This window comes from Sturnira hondurensis, unplaced genomic scaffold (assembly GCF_014824575.4).
Source record: "Sturnira hondurensis isolate 20B ecotype Veracruz unplaced genomic scaffold, ASM1482457v3 Scaffold0021143, whole genome shotgun sequence".
Classification (NCBI taxonomy): domain Eukaryota; kingdom Metazoa; phylum Chordata; class Mammalia; order Chiroptera; family Phyllostomidae; genus Sturnira; species Sturnira hondurensis.
Genome location: NW_028093774.1, coordinates 6,693,694 through 6,714,185, shown reverse-complemented (window position 1 = coordinate 6,714,185; position 20,492 = coordinate 6,693,694). Strand labels below are relative to the sequence as shown.

Here is a 20,492-nt window from a genome sequence, read left to right as displayed (position 1 = left end):
AATAGAAGTTAATTTTCACAGAGTGACACTCTGTCTTTCTATTTGGGTATTCTCAAAGACGTTAAAATTATATTATTTTGGGCGCCCTGGCTGGCGTAGCTCAGTGGATTGAGCGCGGGCCTGCGAACCAGACGATCGCGGTTCGATTCCCAGTCAGGGCACATGCCTGGGTTGCAAACCGGTTCCTTGCAGGCTAACTACCAGCAGGGGATGCACAAAAAGGCAACCATACATTGATGTTTCTCTCTCTCTCTCCTTCCCCTCTATAAATAAATAAATAAATAAATAAAATCTTAAAAAAATTATATTATTTTGGTTAAAATATGCAACCTGAAGTACCAGTAGCTTCATCCAAGTAAGAATTACAGGTTTAGAGTATAGTCCTCTGGTGTCCGTGTGTGCATGTAACTTATTGATTTCAATAGAGTTGTGTATAAATTTCCAAAGTAAGAGATTACCCTAGCAGTTTGACTTCAATTAATTAAATGCACAGGAGAGGAGAGATTATATTTAGCAAAATTGACCAGATCAGAAGTTGTGTAGTGCAAGTGTGCCCACTTAGCTCATAATTAGACTCACGTTCGAGTTCAAGGAGCTTCCCTAACGAAACTCTGGGTTAGTGGAAGGTGAGTCCTGAGAGTCCTCTAGCCCTTGGTGAAATTGAACTGACTTTAGGTCAAATTTCATCTATTGCGGGAACCTTTCCAGAGCACTTACTTCATCCAGCAGTGACCTGGGGGTCTGGGTAAAATTTCATCTGAAGGCTGAGTTTTGTACTCATTTTAATTTAGGAGGAACCTCAGCATAGGAATGGATACACAGTTTGCATACAAACGGTTTAGTTTTTTGTTTTTGCTTTTAGCATTAGTCCCAATTATGAAGATCATCTAGTCCGATTCCCCCCTCACTGCCTCCAGAGGGGTCTGTCCATTTGTGTTGTATTGGAAGCACTCTGGGCCGGGTTTTAAACATCTACGTTCTTCTTTAAGGATCTTGCCTTTTACCTGGCAGAACATTTAGGGATTTCCAGTCTTCCTACGGCAAACATTCTTTGAGAACCTTCCCCCACGTCTCTCTTCTGCCACTCAGGCTGCTAGCATATGACATCTTTTTAAGAATCATCAAGTTTGGGGAAAGCTACTTGCTGCTAACTCCTTAGAAAAGTTTACTATGTTTTTATAAGGGGCCCTAGCCTCAATTCAGTACTCTTAATTATAATTTTAGGCCTTCAGATTATTGATTTGAGGTTCACAGAGTAGCTTTAGAGCATAGCGTGATCAAGGACATTTGGTTTAGTGCATAAATTCAACTCAACATTTATAATTTTATAGCAGGTTCATTTTATGTATTAATTTTCTGTGCTATAAATACCTTGGGGCAACTTCTCATCTTCACCAGCACCCACAGAGATCTTTTGATTTCTCCTGGTGTTGGAAGCAAACGCTTGATAAAGAGGATCTCAGGAGGGAGAAGGAAAGGTGAAAGGTTGCCCGCTGGGTCAAACTCTTCTGAGCAAGGCGTTGTTAATTTTCTGTTTGGTTGGATGCACAGACTTCTGGGAACGAATTTCAAATGGGGAAGATGGTTTTATGATTCTCAAGCTAGGCAGTTTGGTTGGGGAAATAAGTTTTTTTTTTCCTGAATAAAATTCACAAAACATCATAAACTCACAATACATTATACATTTATTCATGAGCCCTTCTTAAGTTTTTCCACAAATGAAAACATTTCCTTACATTGAAACATGAATGGTGATTTAAAGCTGGTTTCATGGATGACTCATCTTCAGCCATTTTTTTTCTCAGCCTTATCACTTGTTAAGTCTAAAGGCGGTGAGGGAGAAGTCCTACCATTTCAGTGCTGGCATTCTTCCCTCTCTGCGAGTTAAGAAGCTGTCGTGGCTACCATCGGGGACACCCCCCCCACCCCCCCCCACCCCCGTACAGGAAGGGAGAAAATATCAAAGTAGAGCCTCCAAAGTTGGCTTACTAGTGTTTGTCAAATTGTACCATACTTTGGAGAAATGCTAATGTATATTTGAGAGCATAATATGCTGTATTTCCCCCACCAAGGAAAAGTCGGACGAGAGCGCTGTACTTAAAGGATAGCATTGATATGTGATAAACAGAAAATTTAATTCTCAGGGCAAAATGTCTTTTCATATCGCTCCTCGAAGATCCGCATCTTGTAAATTTGAAAAGTTGCTGGTAGTAGGCTAATCGAGGGCTGACATTTGGGAAATAGTGTTTCTGATTTATATCCATCTAAAGGCATTGTCAGTGGGATAGAATCCTACAGGATTAAAGTAGTTTTTTGGTGATTGGGCTTCTCATCAACAATAACATTCAGAGGTGGTACTTTGAGGAGTAATTGAATTATATGAGCAAAGAATAAAGTCTGATGGAATATCTGATGGTATTTATGTTACAAATGGGCAGGCAGGGGTAATTGGAATGTTGATATTATCCCATTGTAAAGTATAAGCTTACAAAGTTAAATACATCACACATACAAAAGGTAAATTAAATCCCTTTCAAAGTTAAAAAAAACCTTACACTAAATCTTAAGTTATTTATTGCTAAGAAGTATTACATAACTATTCTGAAATTATTTTTATTATTATTAATTGTTTTCCCCTGGACTTTGGGTAACAGAAGACAAAGGAAATCGAGGTAAATTAGGCACATAGAAAATAAAAAGCATGTAGCCACTTTTCTGACAGTGTAACATATTTTGCACTAAGAGTATAGAAAAGTAAATGTAAACTTGGAATAGCAAGCATGCTTGACACTAACCAATTCTTCACCCCACTGCAAAATTGTAAATGTAGTGTCATTAACTAAGAACTTAGTAATGTTGGATACACATAGAATAAGTGTAAAACCAAGTTATTTTTATGTAATGAAATATTCATAAATTGTTATCTATTTTGATTAACATATAAAAGCACGTTATAAGTGTAGCAGATATTATCATTATGATGTATAGCTGTTGTTTTTAAATGATAAATAGTATAACCTCATTTAAAAAACCTAAACATTTAGCTATAGAGTCATTTCTTCTGTTTTTAAAGTAACAGCTTTTCTGCCTTATCGCTTTTACTAGAAGGTTTTTATTTAAAAAAATGAAGGCTAAAAGAAAGCCAGTTTCTTCTAGAATTTATTTTTATTCCCATCAAACTTTTTTTAACTTTCTAAATTATCTTTCCTCTAGTTTTTAGTGAGTTTTGTTGACTAATAACGTAAGTAGCAGCAGTAATATGTGAGATCTTATTGTATGATATGCAGCTACATGACAGATACTGCTTGCTTAGTCTTTAGAATTTTGAAGGTAACTATTAAATAAGCCACTGTTTGTATTCATAAAATAAAACGTTTCCTCCCCAACATGCCAAATTTTAAAAAACACACCTAAATAACCATTATCATTAGTTCACAAACATATGCTACGGCCATCTAATATATATTATTTTACAGCTTTTCCAATGTAGTTTAGCTAACATTTTAGAAATATGTATTATTTCTAAATTCATATGCCTGTTTAAACTTCATTATCTCAAATGATACTGACAGAATGTCATGAAACAGTATCATAATATACATATAGACATTATTTTGATGCAATAAACATGTGATTTTTAAGACTTTCTTAATAAACACACATGTTTATTCTTTGCTAAAACATGTTTCTGCAAGTGCCATACCTATATTTTGCAAGTTTTTGTTTACCTGATTAAGACTCTGTTCCTGAAAACTTCCTTTGCTTTGAAAGCTCCTTTAATTAAGAATAGAAGCCCTAACTTGTTAGACAAACCTGTGGTTTTTCCTCCTGGGAAACTTCTCCTTCACCAGACTGATAAACTGTAAAACATGGGTTTGGCACTGAAACATGCATTTTTATATTTTTGCTCCTTACTAACCAGATAACACATGAGATGCAATGCAACTTCCACAAAAGAAACCTCGCGTTACTGGTATCTGAGCACTTGGACTAGATTCGTAGATGCTCCCGGTGTGGCCATTGCATCTTATGTGGGGTGTATCTGGTGTTTTATTATTTGTTTTAGAGTGTCATTTCAATGTAATGTGCTGTTCTTTGTGTCTTTGTTGTCTCTTTTTTTTCTTTGTCCCCCCAACAGCATTTTGTCCCGCACAGGGAAGAAGGAAAACCAAGATGCCTCCAATTTGACAGTGCCCATGACCATGTGTCTTTTTCCTGTGCCATTCCCACTCACCCCATCTCTAAGACCGCAGGTCAGTTCCATCAACCCTACTGTTACTCGCTCCCTCCTTTACAGCGTCCTGCGAGATGCTCCCTCTGAACGCGGCCTGCAAAGTCGTGATGCTCACTTGTCAGACTACCCTTCTTTGGACTACCAAGGCCTCTACGTGACTTTGGTGACTCTCCTGGATCTAGTTCCTTTACTACAGCATGGCCAACACGGTGAGCATTTGATTGAAAACTTTGAAAATGTACACGTGTGTTTATGGAAGCCGGAGGCTATTGTTATTGGAATCAATTGTTTGAAAGGTCTTTGTGTGGCTAAAGCCTTTCTTACACTGACATTTAATTATGGTGTTTTCCATCCCAACATTTCGCTGTTCTAGGGGCAGAGGGATGTTATCCAAGTGGGCCTGAATTAAGTGGAATGGGCTGGGGAGAGGAGGAAGATTGTAACAGAGATTTATCTCTTCTCCCCTGAACTGCTTATCATGCAGACTCTTGCAATGATGTGGGAGCTAAGACTTCAGAATTTCCGCCCCCGACAGTATAAGGGGTGGAGCTTGAAGAGCAATGTCAAATGCACTGACTTATTTTTGTGATTTTGGGGAGACAAATCACAAAATCTCTCTGGGATTCTTTTTTCCTGTCTTTAGACCCAGGAGATTAGATAAGAAGAAATCTCAAAAAAAAAAAAAGGAAAATGAGAAAGAAATCTCTAAGAATTGGTCCAAATCTAAGTAACAATCAATATCTAATTACAAAAGACAGAAAACTGTACTTGAACAATAATTAAATAAATTAAAAAATATTTAATGACAAAATGTTGGCCAAGTGGTACGGTGTCTGTCTGTCTGTTTGGTGGGCAGCACACAGTATCAGTGGTGCTTTGGGACAGAAGCCTGAGAGCACGCCCCTTACCTCTTCCCCTTTCTACTGGGTGTCCTTGGTCAAGTTCATTACCTTGTTTGCTTACCAAATTCTTCTAACCCATACAAAGGAGTACAGTAGTATCTACTGCTTAACCATTCAGTATTATGTTTGGGTGAATCAAATGGAAAACCATACAGCACGAAAAGAAAATAAACTTTTTTTTAAAGAATCAGATGTACTTATGATAGTGAGTGCATATTTCAAATTTAATGACAAAACTTGTTAAACAATCAAGCTTTATAATTTCAAGTTAATAAACTTTTTTAAGGAAAAAATGAGAGAATTGTAATGGAATTATATTGCCACAGTAGTAACAAGTGAGAAAATGAACTTTGGAAACATCAGTTGTTTTGACGGGAAGACACTGGGCATGTGGTTTCTGGAAGGGTGATAACCAGAGTTTCACTGTAGAGAAAGATTGGAATTTGGGAAATGGGTGGGTGATGGGAGGTTATTTTGCCTTTTAGTTATGATTAACTCTCCTGTGAGAATGCTTAATGGCTTATTTAGTAAGATGTGTTCTTAATGTAGAAAAAGAATATTTTAAATCTACTTTCATAGAAGTGATGAGATAATGGTTATTGAATTTGTGTTTGCTTACATTTACAATTCTATAGTATAGTGAATGTAAAAAATGTAGAAATTTGTAAATTTGCTTGTCATATAATTTTGTAGCTGTTTTAAAGACTAGTCATTTTTATTGTGACCCTACCCCAGCCCAGAGGTAAAGGAGATGACTCTGAACACAAGGCCGCCAGCGTGGTGAGCTCGCTGGGTGGTGAACCTGTCAGAGCTTTTCCTTGGTGACTACGTGGCCGCCGTGCCTGGTCCCAGGTGGGGCTGCTGTGATGAGGCAGCTGTTCTTTATCTTCAAATCTCGATTAAGAGAAAAGCATTCAGTGTGGTAACTCACAACTCATTTAATTGCAATTACTGTGTAAATCATGACAGTTTGGGGGGAACGATTTGTATTTTTGCCTTTATACTCACAGCTATTTTGTGACTTTTCACTGTTATCTGTGTACTGTGCTCTTGTTCGGCATAACAGAGCTTGGAAGATAGGGGTGAAACTCCCTAACCATCCCTTAGAGGTTAAAGAAAGTACTGTGTTCATTCCCTAAGGTGATCTGATTGACAGAAGCCCTGAGGGAGCTTGGGCCTGGGATTCTGGGCCCTAAGCCGGAACTTCTAAGTAAGAGTCACCGAATTTTTGACTAGCTATCTGGGTGACTTTTGTACACTGCGTTTGGGAGTCACTGCACTACGTCTGGAGGCTGTGTCTGCTCAAGGGGCGGTGCCCTGTACCTGGAAGAGTCACATTTTTGTCTCAGTTCAGATAGTAACTCTTAGGAAATCTTGGACCGTCAGTTCCTTTCTCCAGGCCTCAGGCCTTTTTCCATTCTTCTCAAATGAAGAATGTTTCTAATGGGCTCTCAGGCCCTTTTCTGTGCTCATGTTCTGTAAGTAGGCTCAACTGCCCCGAGCTGTCTTTTCCTGCACAGCCTCAGTTCATTCTTAGTGAACCACCTATGGGTGTTTTGCTTCTTCAATTGGAACCCGAGATTGACTACCCCTGGCTCCCAGTGTGCAGTGGGGCCACATCCTCACCGTTGACAGCTGGTTGCTTGTGAGATGGCATATTAATTCTAATGAAAATCAGAAATAACATTAGGCAACAAAATAGCACTAAGAAGGTACCTCTGAGCAATGAGGAAGTCTAATAATTTCCTTTACAACGAATATGAAAATGACCGAAGTCCTCATTGTTAAGTCTCGGCTGATGACCTATATATTGGGAGGTCCAGAAATATCAGAAATGCACGTTCATGGCAATGGGTTTGGCCTACATGCATTCTAAAGTGAAATAGTTATGTTTTTTCAAATGTCCTCTATTTTGACTCCTTGTGCCGGTAATAATAATAGTAACAATATTAGTATTAATAAAATGGCTAATATTTGTGGAGCACACCTTATGTGCTATGTCAAACACTTTATATTTATCTCATTTAAACCTCCTAACAATCCTTCTAATGAAGTGAGGTAGGTACTGTTTCTATCCCCATTTGAAAATGTTGATAGATTATCATTAGGTAGCATGTTCTGCTGTGATAATTGATAACTAAATGCACAAGGTCGAGTAGCATCGGTTTACAGCTTCGTTCCTTTGGCGTGCACTGAATCTGCCATTGGGCTGGAAGATGCAAATTACCGCCTTGCCCAAGACTCCAGATGTAGGAAGACTGTGGTTTGGTTGATGGAGCAGAAATAGCCTGGTTTTATTTCCAGTCCTGCCTGTGACTTTCTAAAACTTCCAGTGAGAAAATAACTTAACGTCCCTGTGCCACAGTTATCGTGTGTGAAATGTAACGGAGGTAAGAATGCTGGAGGGATCTCAGGATTCGTTATCACGTGGAAAGTGCTTCTAATGTATGAAACTGAGGAGCAATATGAGTACCAAGTATTGTGAAAGGCTGATCTGTATTGAGGAAAAGCTCATGTAATGGACGTTTATATTTCCTGATGCAATAATTCACTGGCCATTTATTGAGCAAATGTTGTATACTCAGTGTACTGAGCAGTAGGTTTCAGAATTCCTAATAGGAAGGAAGCAGTAGTCGCTTACAACTTAAGTCGGTTCATAAAAACTTAGATTGTACACTTAGTGTATTTGTTAAATGGCAAAATATTCAGTGACTGATTCCTCAATTCTTTTTTGTAGATCTTGGACAGTCTATATTTTATACAACCACATGTTTGCTGCCCTTTCTCAGTGATGATCTTCTGAGTACTTTGCCCTACACGATGATATCAACGTTAGCTACCTTCCCTCCATTTCTGCACAAGGATATTATTGAATATCTTAGCACATCTTTTCTACCAATGGCTATATGTAAGTTCAATCTTACCTAATAGATTATTTTTGTATATTATACAAGTTGGAAATTGCTTTTGCTGTTTGAGGCTGTAGATTTTCAGGATTATAATGAGATCACTTGCTTTGGATATATGCTGTGATTTAAATTCAGTCATTTCAGCATGAATATTATGGTGAAAACAAAAAACATGGGAGGTGATTATACCTTAGAATTGTTTTACTCACATCGTTTGATCTTATGTGATAGGAAGAAAGAACATGTTGAGGCATGATCCACATTTCTTGTGTGTGAATGATGGTATTTTTTGCCTCTTGAGAAAAAAAGGTGGAGAGAGTGTTGCCTCAAATGTAGAAATTGTTATGGATCGCATTTGGAGGCAGTGAGGTGAACTGAAAAGGGTGTGGATAGAATCCGGACATGCAGATTCTAGGCCCACCTCCAGCTGTAATCCACTGTGTGATGTTGCTCAATGGATCCTTCTGGAGACACGTCATCTCCAGCAGGATAGCAGCACCAGCTTCTCTCACGGGGGCGTCCTGACAATAAAGTGAATCAAAACTTACCAAAATACTTTGACAAAAGCTACGGCTCGAGACTCATGTGCAAAGTGCTGTTAGAAATATGGTGCTGTTTTCAATTCTGTTTCACTTTTTCAGACTTAATTCTTCAGACTTTCTAGACATGAGAGGCAAAGAGAAAAATCACTGGGATGGGGCTTTTATGATCAATATCTTCCAAACACATTTTTATAGAAATGGATTATGAATTAATCTATGTTTCAGTGAATAATCTGAAAAGATTATGGGTTGAGGACTCCCATAGATCTTAATTCAAATCATAGCTGTGCCACCAACTAGCTGTGTGACCGTGGGCAAGTTGACAAACCTTTCCTTTCTTACCCGTAAAAGATCAATAGAATAATGACAATAGTTGCTTCTTGGGATTGTCGTGGGAATTGAGATGGTGATTGCCCCAGAACACTGGTGAGGTGCTAGCACAATGCCTAGTGTTCAGTGAGTGTTAGTTCACTTCTCTCTGGCCCTCAACTCTTGTTCTCTAAAAATACCTTTATTGGTCACACCCCATTACTAGTGACCTTTTTTCATCATTTTAATGTTATGTACTTATGATCTTATTAAAGTTGTTGCTCTATAGAGATATGTATCTTTGAGCTACATTTATGTATTTTTTACAATCAAGTTTAGTTTTAGCTATGGAATTGTAGTTTTCATGTCTTTTAAGCAACTCGTCTGACTTCTGCCTAAATTATATAGTCTGACTTCTGCCAAATGCAATTCAAAAAAAGTTAGCTGACCAATCATACCATTCAAGTAATAGAATATTTAACCATTGTCTTTTTTTGTTCTGTGTAACTTTACTGGCAAGTTCTTGTTTATGGCTACAGCTGTGGAAATGGATAACTATTTAAAAAAATAAGTGTGTTAACTGTTAGACTTAAAAAAAAGAATAACGGGTAAGTCCTGCATCTTTGTAATAATTAATCCAATTCACTGTGTTTCTAATTTTTAGGAGTAAGTTAATAATTTGGGGAGAGGCATTGAATGTTATCAGGCCTCTGAAGTTATACTGATCACATGTTGCGACAGTTGGCAGTTTGTTTCTTCACTCTTGATTAATTTATACTTATTTAGAAACGAGGACCCCAAAACATGTCTTGTAGTCACATTGAAACTCTAACTTATTTGAATGTGTGAACCGTGGCAACTAAGGACAGGATAGTAAATCGAGTTTACAACACAGGTGTGAATTTTGGTGCTCATTTGGGAGTAACTTGTTCATTTAATGGTATGAACAAGTCGCTAATGTCTCCGAGACTCCATTTTTATTGACTTTAAAGGAAGGGTTTGGAAGAAATCTTTCATCTCTAAGGTTATTTTATGGCATTAATAATGTAGGTTAAATAACACTGACATTATTTCATGTAAGAAACATATATCTCCCACTAACCCTATCGTTAATCTGGTTCATTTATTTTGTTGCTCCAGTTTTAGTCACTTAGTTCTGACTGGTTTCTCTTCACCAATCCTGTGGTTCAGTCATAGCCAGCATTTGTCATCTTTAAATCTTGGAAAAATAAAAATAAATTGTACTACTGACCTTAAAGCCAAATTTTATCAAATGAATCAGGGGTTTCTTTTGTACTTGTTCCTGCACAAGGTAGGTACAAAGACACAGACCCAAAGATAGAGGGATTGGCTTCTAGATTCATCTACTGTGTTAAAACGAATTGATGTGAGAATGTGTGTCTGTTGCTTGCATCCTTGTTGTTTTTATTTTTTGGAAGTTGTTTTAGTGTCTAGAAATTCTGGCTGTAATGAGAGGAGCGTCTCATTTCTTCCAGACTATTTTTATTTCGGAACAGAGATGTTAGGATGAAGGGTGTTGCATTTTCTGAGTGCTTGATAGAGTCTTTAAAGCCAAAGAGCTTTTATCTCTTTGGTGTGGCGTTCACAAGGTCAAATGTAAAGCATGGACGGTTTTCCAGGTATTAAATGATGGTATCATTAAGGGCCTAGAAGATGATGCTCTGAGCTCTGAGTGGGTCTAATGAGCTATCAAAGCTCTTTCAGTTTAAGAGCCATGAATGTTATCAGTTGTGTCCTTCATGTCATTTTTGTCAATAAACCTAGTGCCATGCTTTTATTTTAAATAAGTCCTTTGGGGGTGGCATAGAGAAAACTGCCAATTATTATAAAAATTTCCTTGGACATAACCTTTTCTTTTTAAATTCTTCCATAAATAAGATACACTTCTTTTCATCCCAAGTTTGTGCAGTAGGCTTTGTTTATACAAAAAATATATTAAGGAGTTACTAAGAATTGAAAAAGTCATTTGCATTTCACCATGGAAACCTCTCTTTTTCTGATAAAAAAATCTGTGATGTGTGGACTGAGTTGAAATATGGGTGTTGGAAAGATGGTACTTTGGCAGAGAAGAGAAGAAGCCGCTCCTAAATGAACAGTAATTGGTGAAGGCTATGTTATTTCAAAGATAACAATAATGCTGCACAGTTTTATCAGTGAAAGATGCTGCTAGTGTAAGATGTAAGATGCTGCTGCTATCTTGTAAGCCAGGGCTGTGCAGCCTCATCTAGTTTCTTTTCCAAGTTAAACTTCTCCCAAATCATTTAACCTCTGGAAAAGCAAAAGTTCATTCAGATCTTTGCGTTGACTTGAAAACAGTTGTCTGACTTAATTCACTATTTGATTTCAGACCATTGGCCCTGGGTCATTGTTATGTTTTACTACTATGACAAAGAATACGTATCGTGTTACTGTGATCTTCCAAAATCTAATAAATATATACCAAAAGAGATGGTCCAAAACCAGCCCCAAAGCCCTGGCTGGGTAGCTTTGTTGGCTAGGGTGTCGCCCCAACACACCAAGGTTGCAGTTTGATTCTTGGTCGTGGCACATACAAGAAGCAACCAATGAATGTATAAATAAGTGGAACAAAAAATTGACGTTTCTCTTTCTGTCTCCCCCTCTCTTTCCCCTGTTCTCTAAAATTAATAAATTAAAAAAATCACACGAGGTACTGATGTTATTTAAACAGTCTTTTATATATAAAATCTGTTTTGTTGGCATATGATTGTTTTTTTATAAGGTAGGCCTTACTATACTCGCAGGGTTTATCATTGAATCGGGGGGAATTGTTCTGAAATGAGATTCCCTAAGAGCCAAATTGTTGTCCTTTGAGTCCTGATGAATCTCCTAACCTCATCAAACTTCCGTTTCCTTGGCTGTAAAATTGTGAATAATCGTAACCTCCCCTGTCTGCATCCGTGTTTATTGTCAAGACCATGAGACAATGTGTAGGAATGGCTTTTGAATATTGTACGTTACCCCAGCTGGTGCATGAACAGACCAAATCCGTAGTCAAAGGACAGACGTGTCAAGTTCCATGGTAACTAATGTCAGTACCTGCTCAGATTCACATGTTGTTCTGAGATGTCATCGTCTTAAATATTGCTTGAGATAAGGGGCCATCCTCTGAGGCTTGGGTTTTTCCCCCTAGAGTTTGTTCTATCATAACAGCAGTTGTTATAACAGGTTTTGATCTCATAGAGCCTCCAGCGTGTTGATGGGCTGTGCCCTGTCTGTGATGTTTATTAACCTACCAGTCTGTAAATATTTTAAAGCTGCATAGACTTAAGGGTCCCGGTGTCTTAGTCTTCCCATTATGTCGAACTGATACGCCCTTCTGAAGGCATCGGTATCTTACGCTCACTCCCGGTCTCAGGAAACATGGAGACCACTCATCAAAACATGCTGGGAAGCCCGGCCATGCACAGGCAGTGGTTCTGCTGTACGGCAGAACCGGCACCAGAATGTGTTTCTTTTTCCCAGATGACTCTGTTACCCTCACCCCTTAAGCAAGTGTAAGGCTAGTGGGGTGTATTTAAGTATTCCACTGCAGACCACTTCTTACCACCCTCTCTCGTCTCTGTCAGTCCAGCAGTTTCTGAACTGGTCTCCCTGCTTCTCTTCTTAGCCCTGCTGTGTCTCCACCAAAGTGAGAGAGAGCTAATCTCCAAACACGTAAATAGATCACACGTCACTTCCTTCATCAAAACTGTCTGGCAGCTTATAGTCACTGCTGTCATCACATTCAGTGGCCCTCTGTGATCTGGCCCCGCCTGCCCTCCTGCTTCGTCATCAGCTCTTCCGTGTTCAGTCTGCGTGCACTGGCCTCTGCCCACTTTCATCAGGATGCCAGGCTTTTGCTCTTGCTCCGGGGTCTTCCCTCTGTCTCGAAAGCCTTTCTCACAAATGGTTGCATGGTTTGCTTCCTCACTGTCTTTAGGTCTCGGGGCAAGCAGCACATCTTCAAGATGCCCTTCTTTACCCTCTAGCTAAAATAGGCGCTTCCCTCACTTTCTGTCTATTTCCATGCCTTGCTTCATATTTGTTCTCCGGTATTTGCATAGAACATCGCGGTCCATGGAACTTTCTGCAGGGATGGAAATGTTCTGTGAAATTCTCTATTGCCCAGTTCAGTGGCCACTAGCTGGCTACTGGTGGCAGTTGAGCGCTTGAAATGTATCCAGTGAGACTGGTGAACTGAGTTTAATATAATATAATATAATTTAATTTAAATTTAAGTAGCCGCATGTGGCTATGGCTTCCATATTAAATAGCATTTGAGCTCCAGGAGGACAAAGCCCTGCCTGTCTGGTGTGTAGCTGTGTCTGCAGGGCCTTGAGCAATGCCTGGCGTGGGAAGTACTGAAAAATCAGCACTTTTCGAATAAGTGACTTGTGCCCAGGTTACCAAGGCAGGTGACTTGGGCTTATGTCCTAATAATGAAATTGGTGTGCTCATGAAAATAATTTGATTTCTCTTTTGTAAAATGGCTTTTCCTATATACTTTTTTTTTTGGTGGGATTCATATCAGAGCTGTACATGATAGTGTACTAGGAACCATGAAAGGCAGGAACAGGTGGAGGAATTGCTGTTCGTAGCGTGAGGGGTGGCGGTGATGGTTACTCCAATGGTGTTGAAAGGGTCGGGGACTAGGTCTGAAAACTTGATTGTATTTCCTGAGCGCAATATTAAGTGTAAAATTTTAAAATTTTGGTTAATTCTTTTCTTCCTACCACTGTATGTAGCTGTGGCCTTTTGCACCCTCATGGGGCCGAGCAGCACATCTGTTTACATCATGCTTTTTAACGAGATTTGATAAACGATGTGTGCCTGTGTGTGCTTATTAAATTAGAATTGCGATGAGTTTATGCAGTCTGTTAGAAGGCTAAGAAATTGCAAGGCACTGTCTGTTTATATAATAGGCACTGGAGCCAATTTCCTAGGGCTTGAGCCAAGGGAGTGCTTTTGGCTTCGTGGTGGACCATACTTGAGGGAGAACATGGATTTGTAGGGTAGGAGGGACATCCAAAGGTCACTGAACCGTTTGGGCTGTTCTATAAATAGACTTCACCTAAATCATTGGAGGCGCTTGGGCATCTCTCCCACATACAAAGGCCTCCAGGCGCCGTGCGTCTCAGTCTCCCGTCGCAGTGGTTTTCATTTTTCCAAACACTTATTATTAAAAAGTTTGAGATGAATTTAGACAAAGGTGAAATCCAAAAGGAATATATATATGTACATATATACACATAGGAATATATATATACACACATATATATAGGAACATATATATGTATCTACACATGCAGATATATATGAAATTGTTTTGTTTTGAGACTTTCTTTTTCTTCCTTAAACAGAGGGCACAAGGAGCATGCAGTTATTCCTCCCACACCTGGATACCTTACACTCCACATTTTCTGTCTCACTTCTCATCTCTCCGGTACACTTCTCCAGTGGAGGTCCGGGGTCCCCTGGCATTAGGGTCACTTGGTGTGCTCATTGAGTATGGATTGCTCCTGCTTCCACACTGAGTTAGGCCCTCTAGGTCCCCAGGGCTGGACCTGAACAAGTCTGAGAAAAACTGCATCTTCATCTTTAGGATTTGGCTCAGCGTCCTTTTTCCTTGATCAATCATATTTACTTAACCAACTTTACCATCTACGAGCAATGAACTGATCTCCACGTCTTTGTATAATTATTATAACTTATTTATCTTGTATAGCCAAACTAATCATCTGAATATCACCTACTTTGTGGGTTAACAGCAGCCCAGCTGCAAGTGAGGAATAAAAGCAGGCTCAGGTAAATGCAACTTAATTATAGACTTGTTTTGTTGGTTTGTTTATTTCTGTAAAGCTACTGTGATGGTCACCATCTGTTGTGGTGCTCAAGTCTTCTATGTGAAAAAGAAAAAGAATCATGGTGAATTTTCCTCATCCACTTTGTGACAAATCTTTTATTAGTGTTTTAATGGTATTTTTATACACGTGTTTTATTAAAAGTTGCCTCCTTTTTTGGGTGTAGGTGAGATATTATTCCCACATATTACACTTCAATATAGAATAAAGTAACATAAAATAAAATAGAACAGATTTTAGGATTATCAGTTTGTTTGGTTGTCCATGTTCATGGTCTTGTCCATGATTTGCAGGAAATTGAGAATAGACATTACACTCCCCATACGCTGTTCTGGTCATGCTTCCTTGACAAGCTGCCATACAAGCCCACGTATAAGGAGAGGTTTCTTCTACTTCTACAATTATCCCTGAAAAAAGAAATTAATTCTGTATTTGAGTCTTTTTAAAGCTTCTTTTATTGTGTCAATTACTGTTTTAGAATAATTAAGTGCTCTTTGGAGACGATGTGTTACCCCGAATGACTTCAATCAGTGCTGGTTTTGAATGTTTATTGGGGTTACCTGATACATTCTATTAAAAAAGACAAAGAAATTTAATGTAGAGTTGGATGTCATTGTAAATAAGCCACTTAAAGATGTCTTAAGTTGTTATCACCTGGAGAGCACAATTATTCAGCTATATGAAGAATTTTGAAGAAACCAGCTTGCTTTGCAATTAATGCTTGTGGACAGGATAAAATGCTGAGCCGCGGTTATTCACGGAGTCAAAAAGTGCTCTATTTAAGAAAACTCAGATGGATCAGGAGATGGTAAGCTTTGGAAAACTAAAAAATGGTTCTCACGATGATGAAGATGGTAATGGTTCGGTTACATGTAAAGGTTTGAAGAAAATGTTTTACTGACACTGACAGTTGAAATAATTTTTAAATTAACATACAACTTTTTATAATATGTGATTTAAAATTTGTGTCAGTACATCAGTAAGGTACCCATTATAAGTAGACCATTATTTTATTTGTATTTCAAAATGCAATATATTCAAGTCGGGTTCAGAAACTTTTTATTTTTACTTTCTTAAGGGGATATCCTTCCATACGCCTGTATACCTGGGACATTGAGACTCTGGTTTTTCTTTCTTTTCCACCCAGATACAACCTCTTAGGAGCAGAGATGGCTTCTAAATACAGCTCCCCTAAAGCCATTACGGCATGTTCTGGTGCTGTCCCTGTTCCTTGTAGATTCCTACTAGATGCTGGCTACTGGTGACAATGGTGGTAGCATTTGTATGTGAGGACGAATTTTGTAGTTTTATGTGTGCAAAATTCTCGTGGATTTGGATGGGACTTTCGAAAAAAGGTTCTGCTTAGCTCTCACGCTCTAGGCAAAGTAGCAAGTAGCAATTAATATACACATATATTAATTGAATCTAATCCAAAATATTTTGGTTTCAGTGGGTTCCTCAAGGAGAGAAGGAGTTCCTGCCCATGTGAATCTCTCCGCATCCTCTATGCTCATGATTGCGATGCAGTACACGTCGAACCCAGGTAGGGAGCTTCGGGCGACTTGACGCATTGCAGAATCAAGAGTTAAGCAAGATGTCAAAGGAGTGGGCTGGAAATTCTCACGTGAGAAGAGCTTGCTTGGTGGGTAGACAAGTGACGATGTGTTAGAAAACAGAGTTTTGAGTTGGAATGAATTTCCCTTGCCTGTTGCCATTAGCAGTCCTCTTGCAAGCTAGGGATGCTTTCAGAATGTTTGAGGACACGGTGTTAGAATAGTGCCTGGACATTGACTGACTATGAATATACTGGAACAGTTGAACTGGAACTATAAAAATCACCTGCAGTTCTAATAATGAAAGAAAACCATTGTTAATAATTTGTGAATTTGTTCCTCTAATGCCACACAAGTATCCCTGAACATAAATCCTTTACTACATTTCTGATTATTTCCTTAGAACAAATGAATAAAAGAGGGATTAATTGATTAAAGAACTTGAAATATTCAATAGTCTCACTAATTATATATGAAAGTACATTAAACCCATCACTGAGTATTCATAAAATTTATATAGAATTAGACAGATGAAAAATAATATCTCGTTTTGATTACTAGTGATTACTAGTGATGTTGGACAGGTTTCACACCATGTGCTTTGTTGGGTTTCCACCCATCAGTTTAATTGCAGTTGAACTTCAAGAAACTGACCTAAAGAGGGGCTGCCTGCTGGTCACATGCTGAGATATGACAATTTTTACTTTTATTTAATGTTTATTTGGAAGGTGAACAAATTTGGTGGCACTGTTTTCAACTTTCTACTTAATTACATAGTCAGTAATAATTGTATTTTGACTCAGGATGAGGAAAAAAGTAGTTTTCATTTTAAAATGAAATGCTTCCAGCGTGGAGTATCATCTTTTAAATATGAAATCCCTTATGACTATTATGCGTGTTTAACTAAAATGTATATATGTTGGAAGTTGTATCTTACTCTCTTTGGCTTAAAGTACTCTCAAAACGTCATTTATATTATATAGTATGTTCTGGAAAAAGTCCTTCATTTGGAACCTAGTTAATTGGTGTCTCTTCATGAGGCTTTGGTCCTAACTTCTAAGTTGCAAGGCAGGAAAGCAATGCAGGTAAAATCACGTGCTTTGAGGTCACGTGTGTGGGCTCACCTCTGAGCTTACCTGCAGATTGCCAGTGAGCGTGACCTTGAGGGGATTTTAATCGCCCTAAGACCAAATTCCCTTATGAAACTCCTGCAAAGTGGGAATAATTCTTCCCGCAGTGCCTTACAGTGTTGCTACGATTTAATGAATTGAGCATATGTAAAGTGCTTACTTAGTGACGGGCACGTTGTAAGCGCTCTGTAAATAGAGTGGGATTGCTACAGTATGCTGTGTTCTTCTTGGAGTTAAATGTTTCACAGGGAGACCACCGTGATCAGATAGAATTACTTCTGTTATTTCTAAGTCTGTGTCTTCCTTTATTCGTGGGGGCATGTTGATAAGCCAGAAATGAATCCTATAGTAAGGATTACATTCGGAACCCCAAACCCATCTTGTGATGTGGAAAACTTTTAAGAAGTGAGGTGATATCCACCAGGAGACACTCTGGGACCAAGTGGTAGGTCATCACCTTTTGTTGGATTTTTTCTTGGGGGAGACAGCAGGAGGCAGCTGGGTGTTTGCCGTCTTTGTGTGTCAGGGATGGAGTACAGACCTTGTTCAATGAACAAGTGTCTGTCGAGCAAATTCTCTGTACACGAGCCTGTGCTGGGCATGGGGAAAACCATCAGAGATGTAAGACATGGTGCTTGCCATGTGGAGCTCATGTCCAGTTGGGAAGATTAGGCATATTCACAATGAATCATTAGTTTACAGTCTAAAGAAGTGTGTGAAACTTATAAAATAAACACTATAGATAGGGTTAATGCATCAGAAAGTGAGAACTCTGGATTAAAAGGATTAGGAAAGGGTTCCTGTCACTTGACCAAAGTATGGGTCTTAGACTATGGGTAGAGTGTGACCAGTGTGGTAAGTAGGGTTTCCTGAGGAGGGGAACAGTTTAAACAGAGGGGCTCTGTCCATGGGGCTGTCAGTGAACTACTCTGAAGCAGGGCCGTGGAGCAGACACGTGGAGAACAGCGGGTGGTGTGCATACGAGAAAGTGGCCTGGAACGCCTGCACTTGAGAATTCACTGAGGGCTTAAGAACAAAATTCCAGTTCTAGAGGGTCAGCTACATAATCAACAAATAGTCAGTGACTATGTACTGTGTGCCCAAACTGGGGACATCAGTGTTAGCAAAACAGAACTGCTCCCTGCCCTCACCTCATGCAGCTTATCATACAGTGCATGGTGATGGGGAGAGAGAAGACACTGAAGACATTCATCAAACAATGAGAAAAACAAATGTGAACTTTCAGCTGTGACAAGAGCTTTGGAAGATGTCCATTGTGCTATGAGACCCCGTAAAGGGAGATTTCCCTTTCACTGAAGAGGTCAGGGAGGGCTTCCCCGGGGAAGTAACTGAGGGATGCGTAGGCAGCAGCAACAAGGCCCACGGGCAGGGCTTCAGGCAGAAGAGCCCTGTGTCTGAAGGGAGTCTGATAAGCTGGTGGGACTGAAGATCAGAATAGTAGGGCTGCCTCTTGGGAGATGAGACTGGAGACTTCTGCGGGCCAGAACACGTGGAATGTTGTGGACTCTGTTTGGGAACCCTGTGTTTATCCCAAGTCTAATAATAGGAAGGCACTGAAGGACTTTGAGTGGTTATGTATGCGTCACCCAGGCTGCAGTTGAGACAGGATTCAAAAGGAGCCAGAGTGGATACAGACTGACCCACGAGGAGGCCATTGCATTTGCTGAGGCGTGTAAAAGGCAGAGGTGATTGAGGCTGAGAAAAGTGGGTACATCCGAGAGCTGCCCAGGTCTGGTGGGCCTTTGGTCCTGTAACTGAACCCATGGCTGGTCTGTTCACTGAGAAAGGGGACACTGGGAGAGGAGGACCGGGCTTCTGAGGGGAGCTCATGAGATCTGTTTTGCACATGCTGTGTCCAAGGTGTCTTTGAGATATTTCAGAGGCGATGGTACACTTGGACTAATATAGTCTGTCAATTATATCTCAATAAAACTGGGGGGAAAGCTCTACACGTGACCTCAATAATAATTCTATACATCCAAAACACAAAAAGGCAAATAATTCAGCTTACTTAAAAAAATAGACAGTGATAATCAGGAAGTTGTATTATGAGCCTGGAATTCAAAATAGAACTGTGTTAGAAGTAATGAACTTTGAGCCTACATGGAAGTGTCCAGTGGCAGTCATTGAATTTCCATGTAGATGGCATACACTGAATTGTATATGAGTGTGACACTGATTACAAGAGAGCGCAGAGTGAAAAGTGGAGCGGATTTATGACCAAGCCTTCAGGAACTCAGAAGAGAATGGTCCAGCGGAAGAACAGGCTTGCCAAGGAGACAGAGAGGTTGTATCTGTTAGGATGTGTTTGGCTGACTAACAGAGGCCTTAAACGACAAGAAGGTTTGTTGTTTACTTAGCAGGAAGTGTTGGAGATAGCTCCATAGTGTCAGGGGCTGAGATGGCATCTTTGTGTTTTTCTTGAACTTCTCAGGTTTGCAAGATGGCTGCCACCGTGAAGGTTATTATACTCTCACACAACCACATCCACAAGCAGGTAATAGGATCAGTCAGGGCAACTGAGTAATGTGTCCTGGTGTGCCTATTTCCTTTAATCAAAGGGCAGAAAAGTGTTTCGCAAGTTCTCCAACAGATTCTCTCTTAGATCCTGCTGGCAGAACTGAGTCACATGGCCATCCCTAGTGGCAGGCTGCACTGGGAGCTGGACAAGGTGAAAGGGGTTGTTAGCAGCTGAGTAGCAAAGATAGTGTCTGCAAAGGGTAGCAGGAGAGGGGCAGTCATGAAGTCCAGGGAAGAGAGGGTTTTCTAGAGAAGACAGTGACCAGTCTGAATGCCAGTGAAGGTCAAGTAAAAGGCAGACTGAAAAATGCCTATTGAATTGAACAACAAGAAGGTCATTGGTGACTACAGTGAGCTATGCTTCAATGTCACAATAGGGTTGGAAGATGGATTCGGGAAGGTAAAAAAAAAAACAACCCCCAAACAAACAAACAAACAAATCCCCAAACAGCTCCCTTAGCTCGGGAGAAAGTATCTTTGTTCTCCAAGT

The 20,492-nt window shown here is 39.6% G+C and overlaps 1 protein-coding gene across 1 annotated transcript in view; it reads left to right on the top strand.

The window, feature by feature from the left end:
• The window catches only part of UNC79 (unc-79 subunit of NALCN channel complex), a 210,418-nt gene that overhangs the window by 41,051 nt on the left and 148,875 nt on the right, over window positions 1-20,492 (top strand). Inside the window, exons 3-5 of the mRNA XM_037031536.1 lie at window positions 4,298-4,443; window positions 7,874-8,044; window positions 16,229-16,321. Coding sequence (XP_036887431.1) covers window positions 4,298-4,443; window positions 7,874-8,044; window positions 16,229-16,321 — 410 coding nt within the window. The remainder of the gene's footprint in view (window positions 1-4,297; window positions 4,444-7,873; window positions 8,045-16,228; window positions 16,322-20,492) is intronic.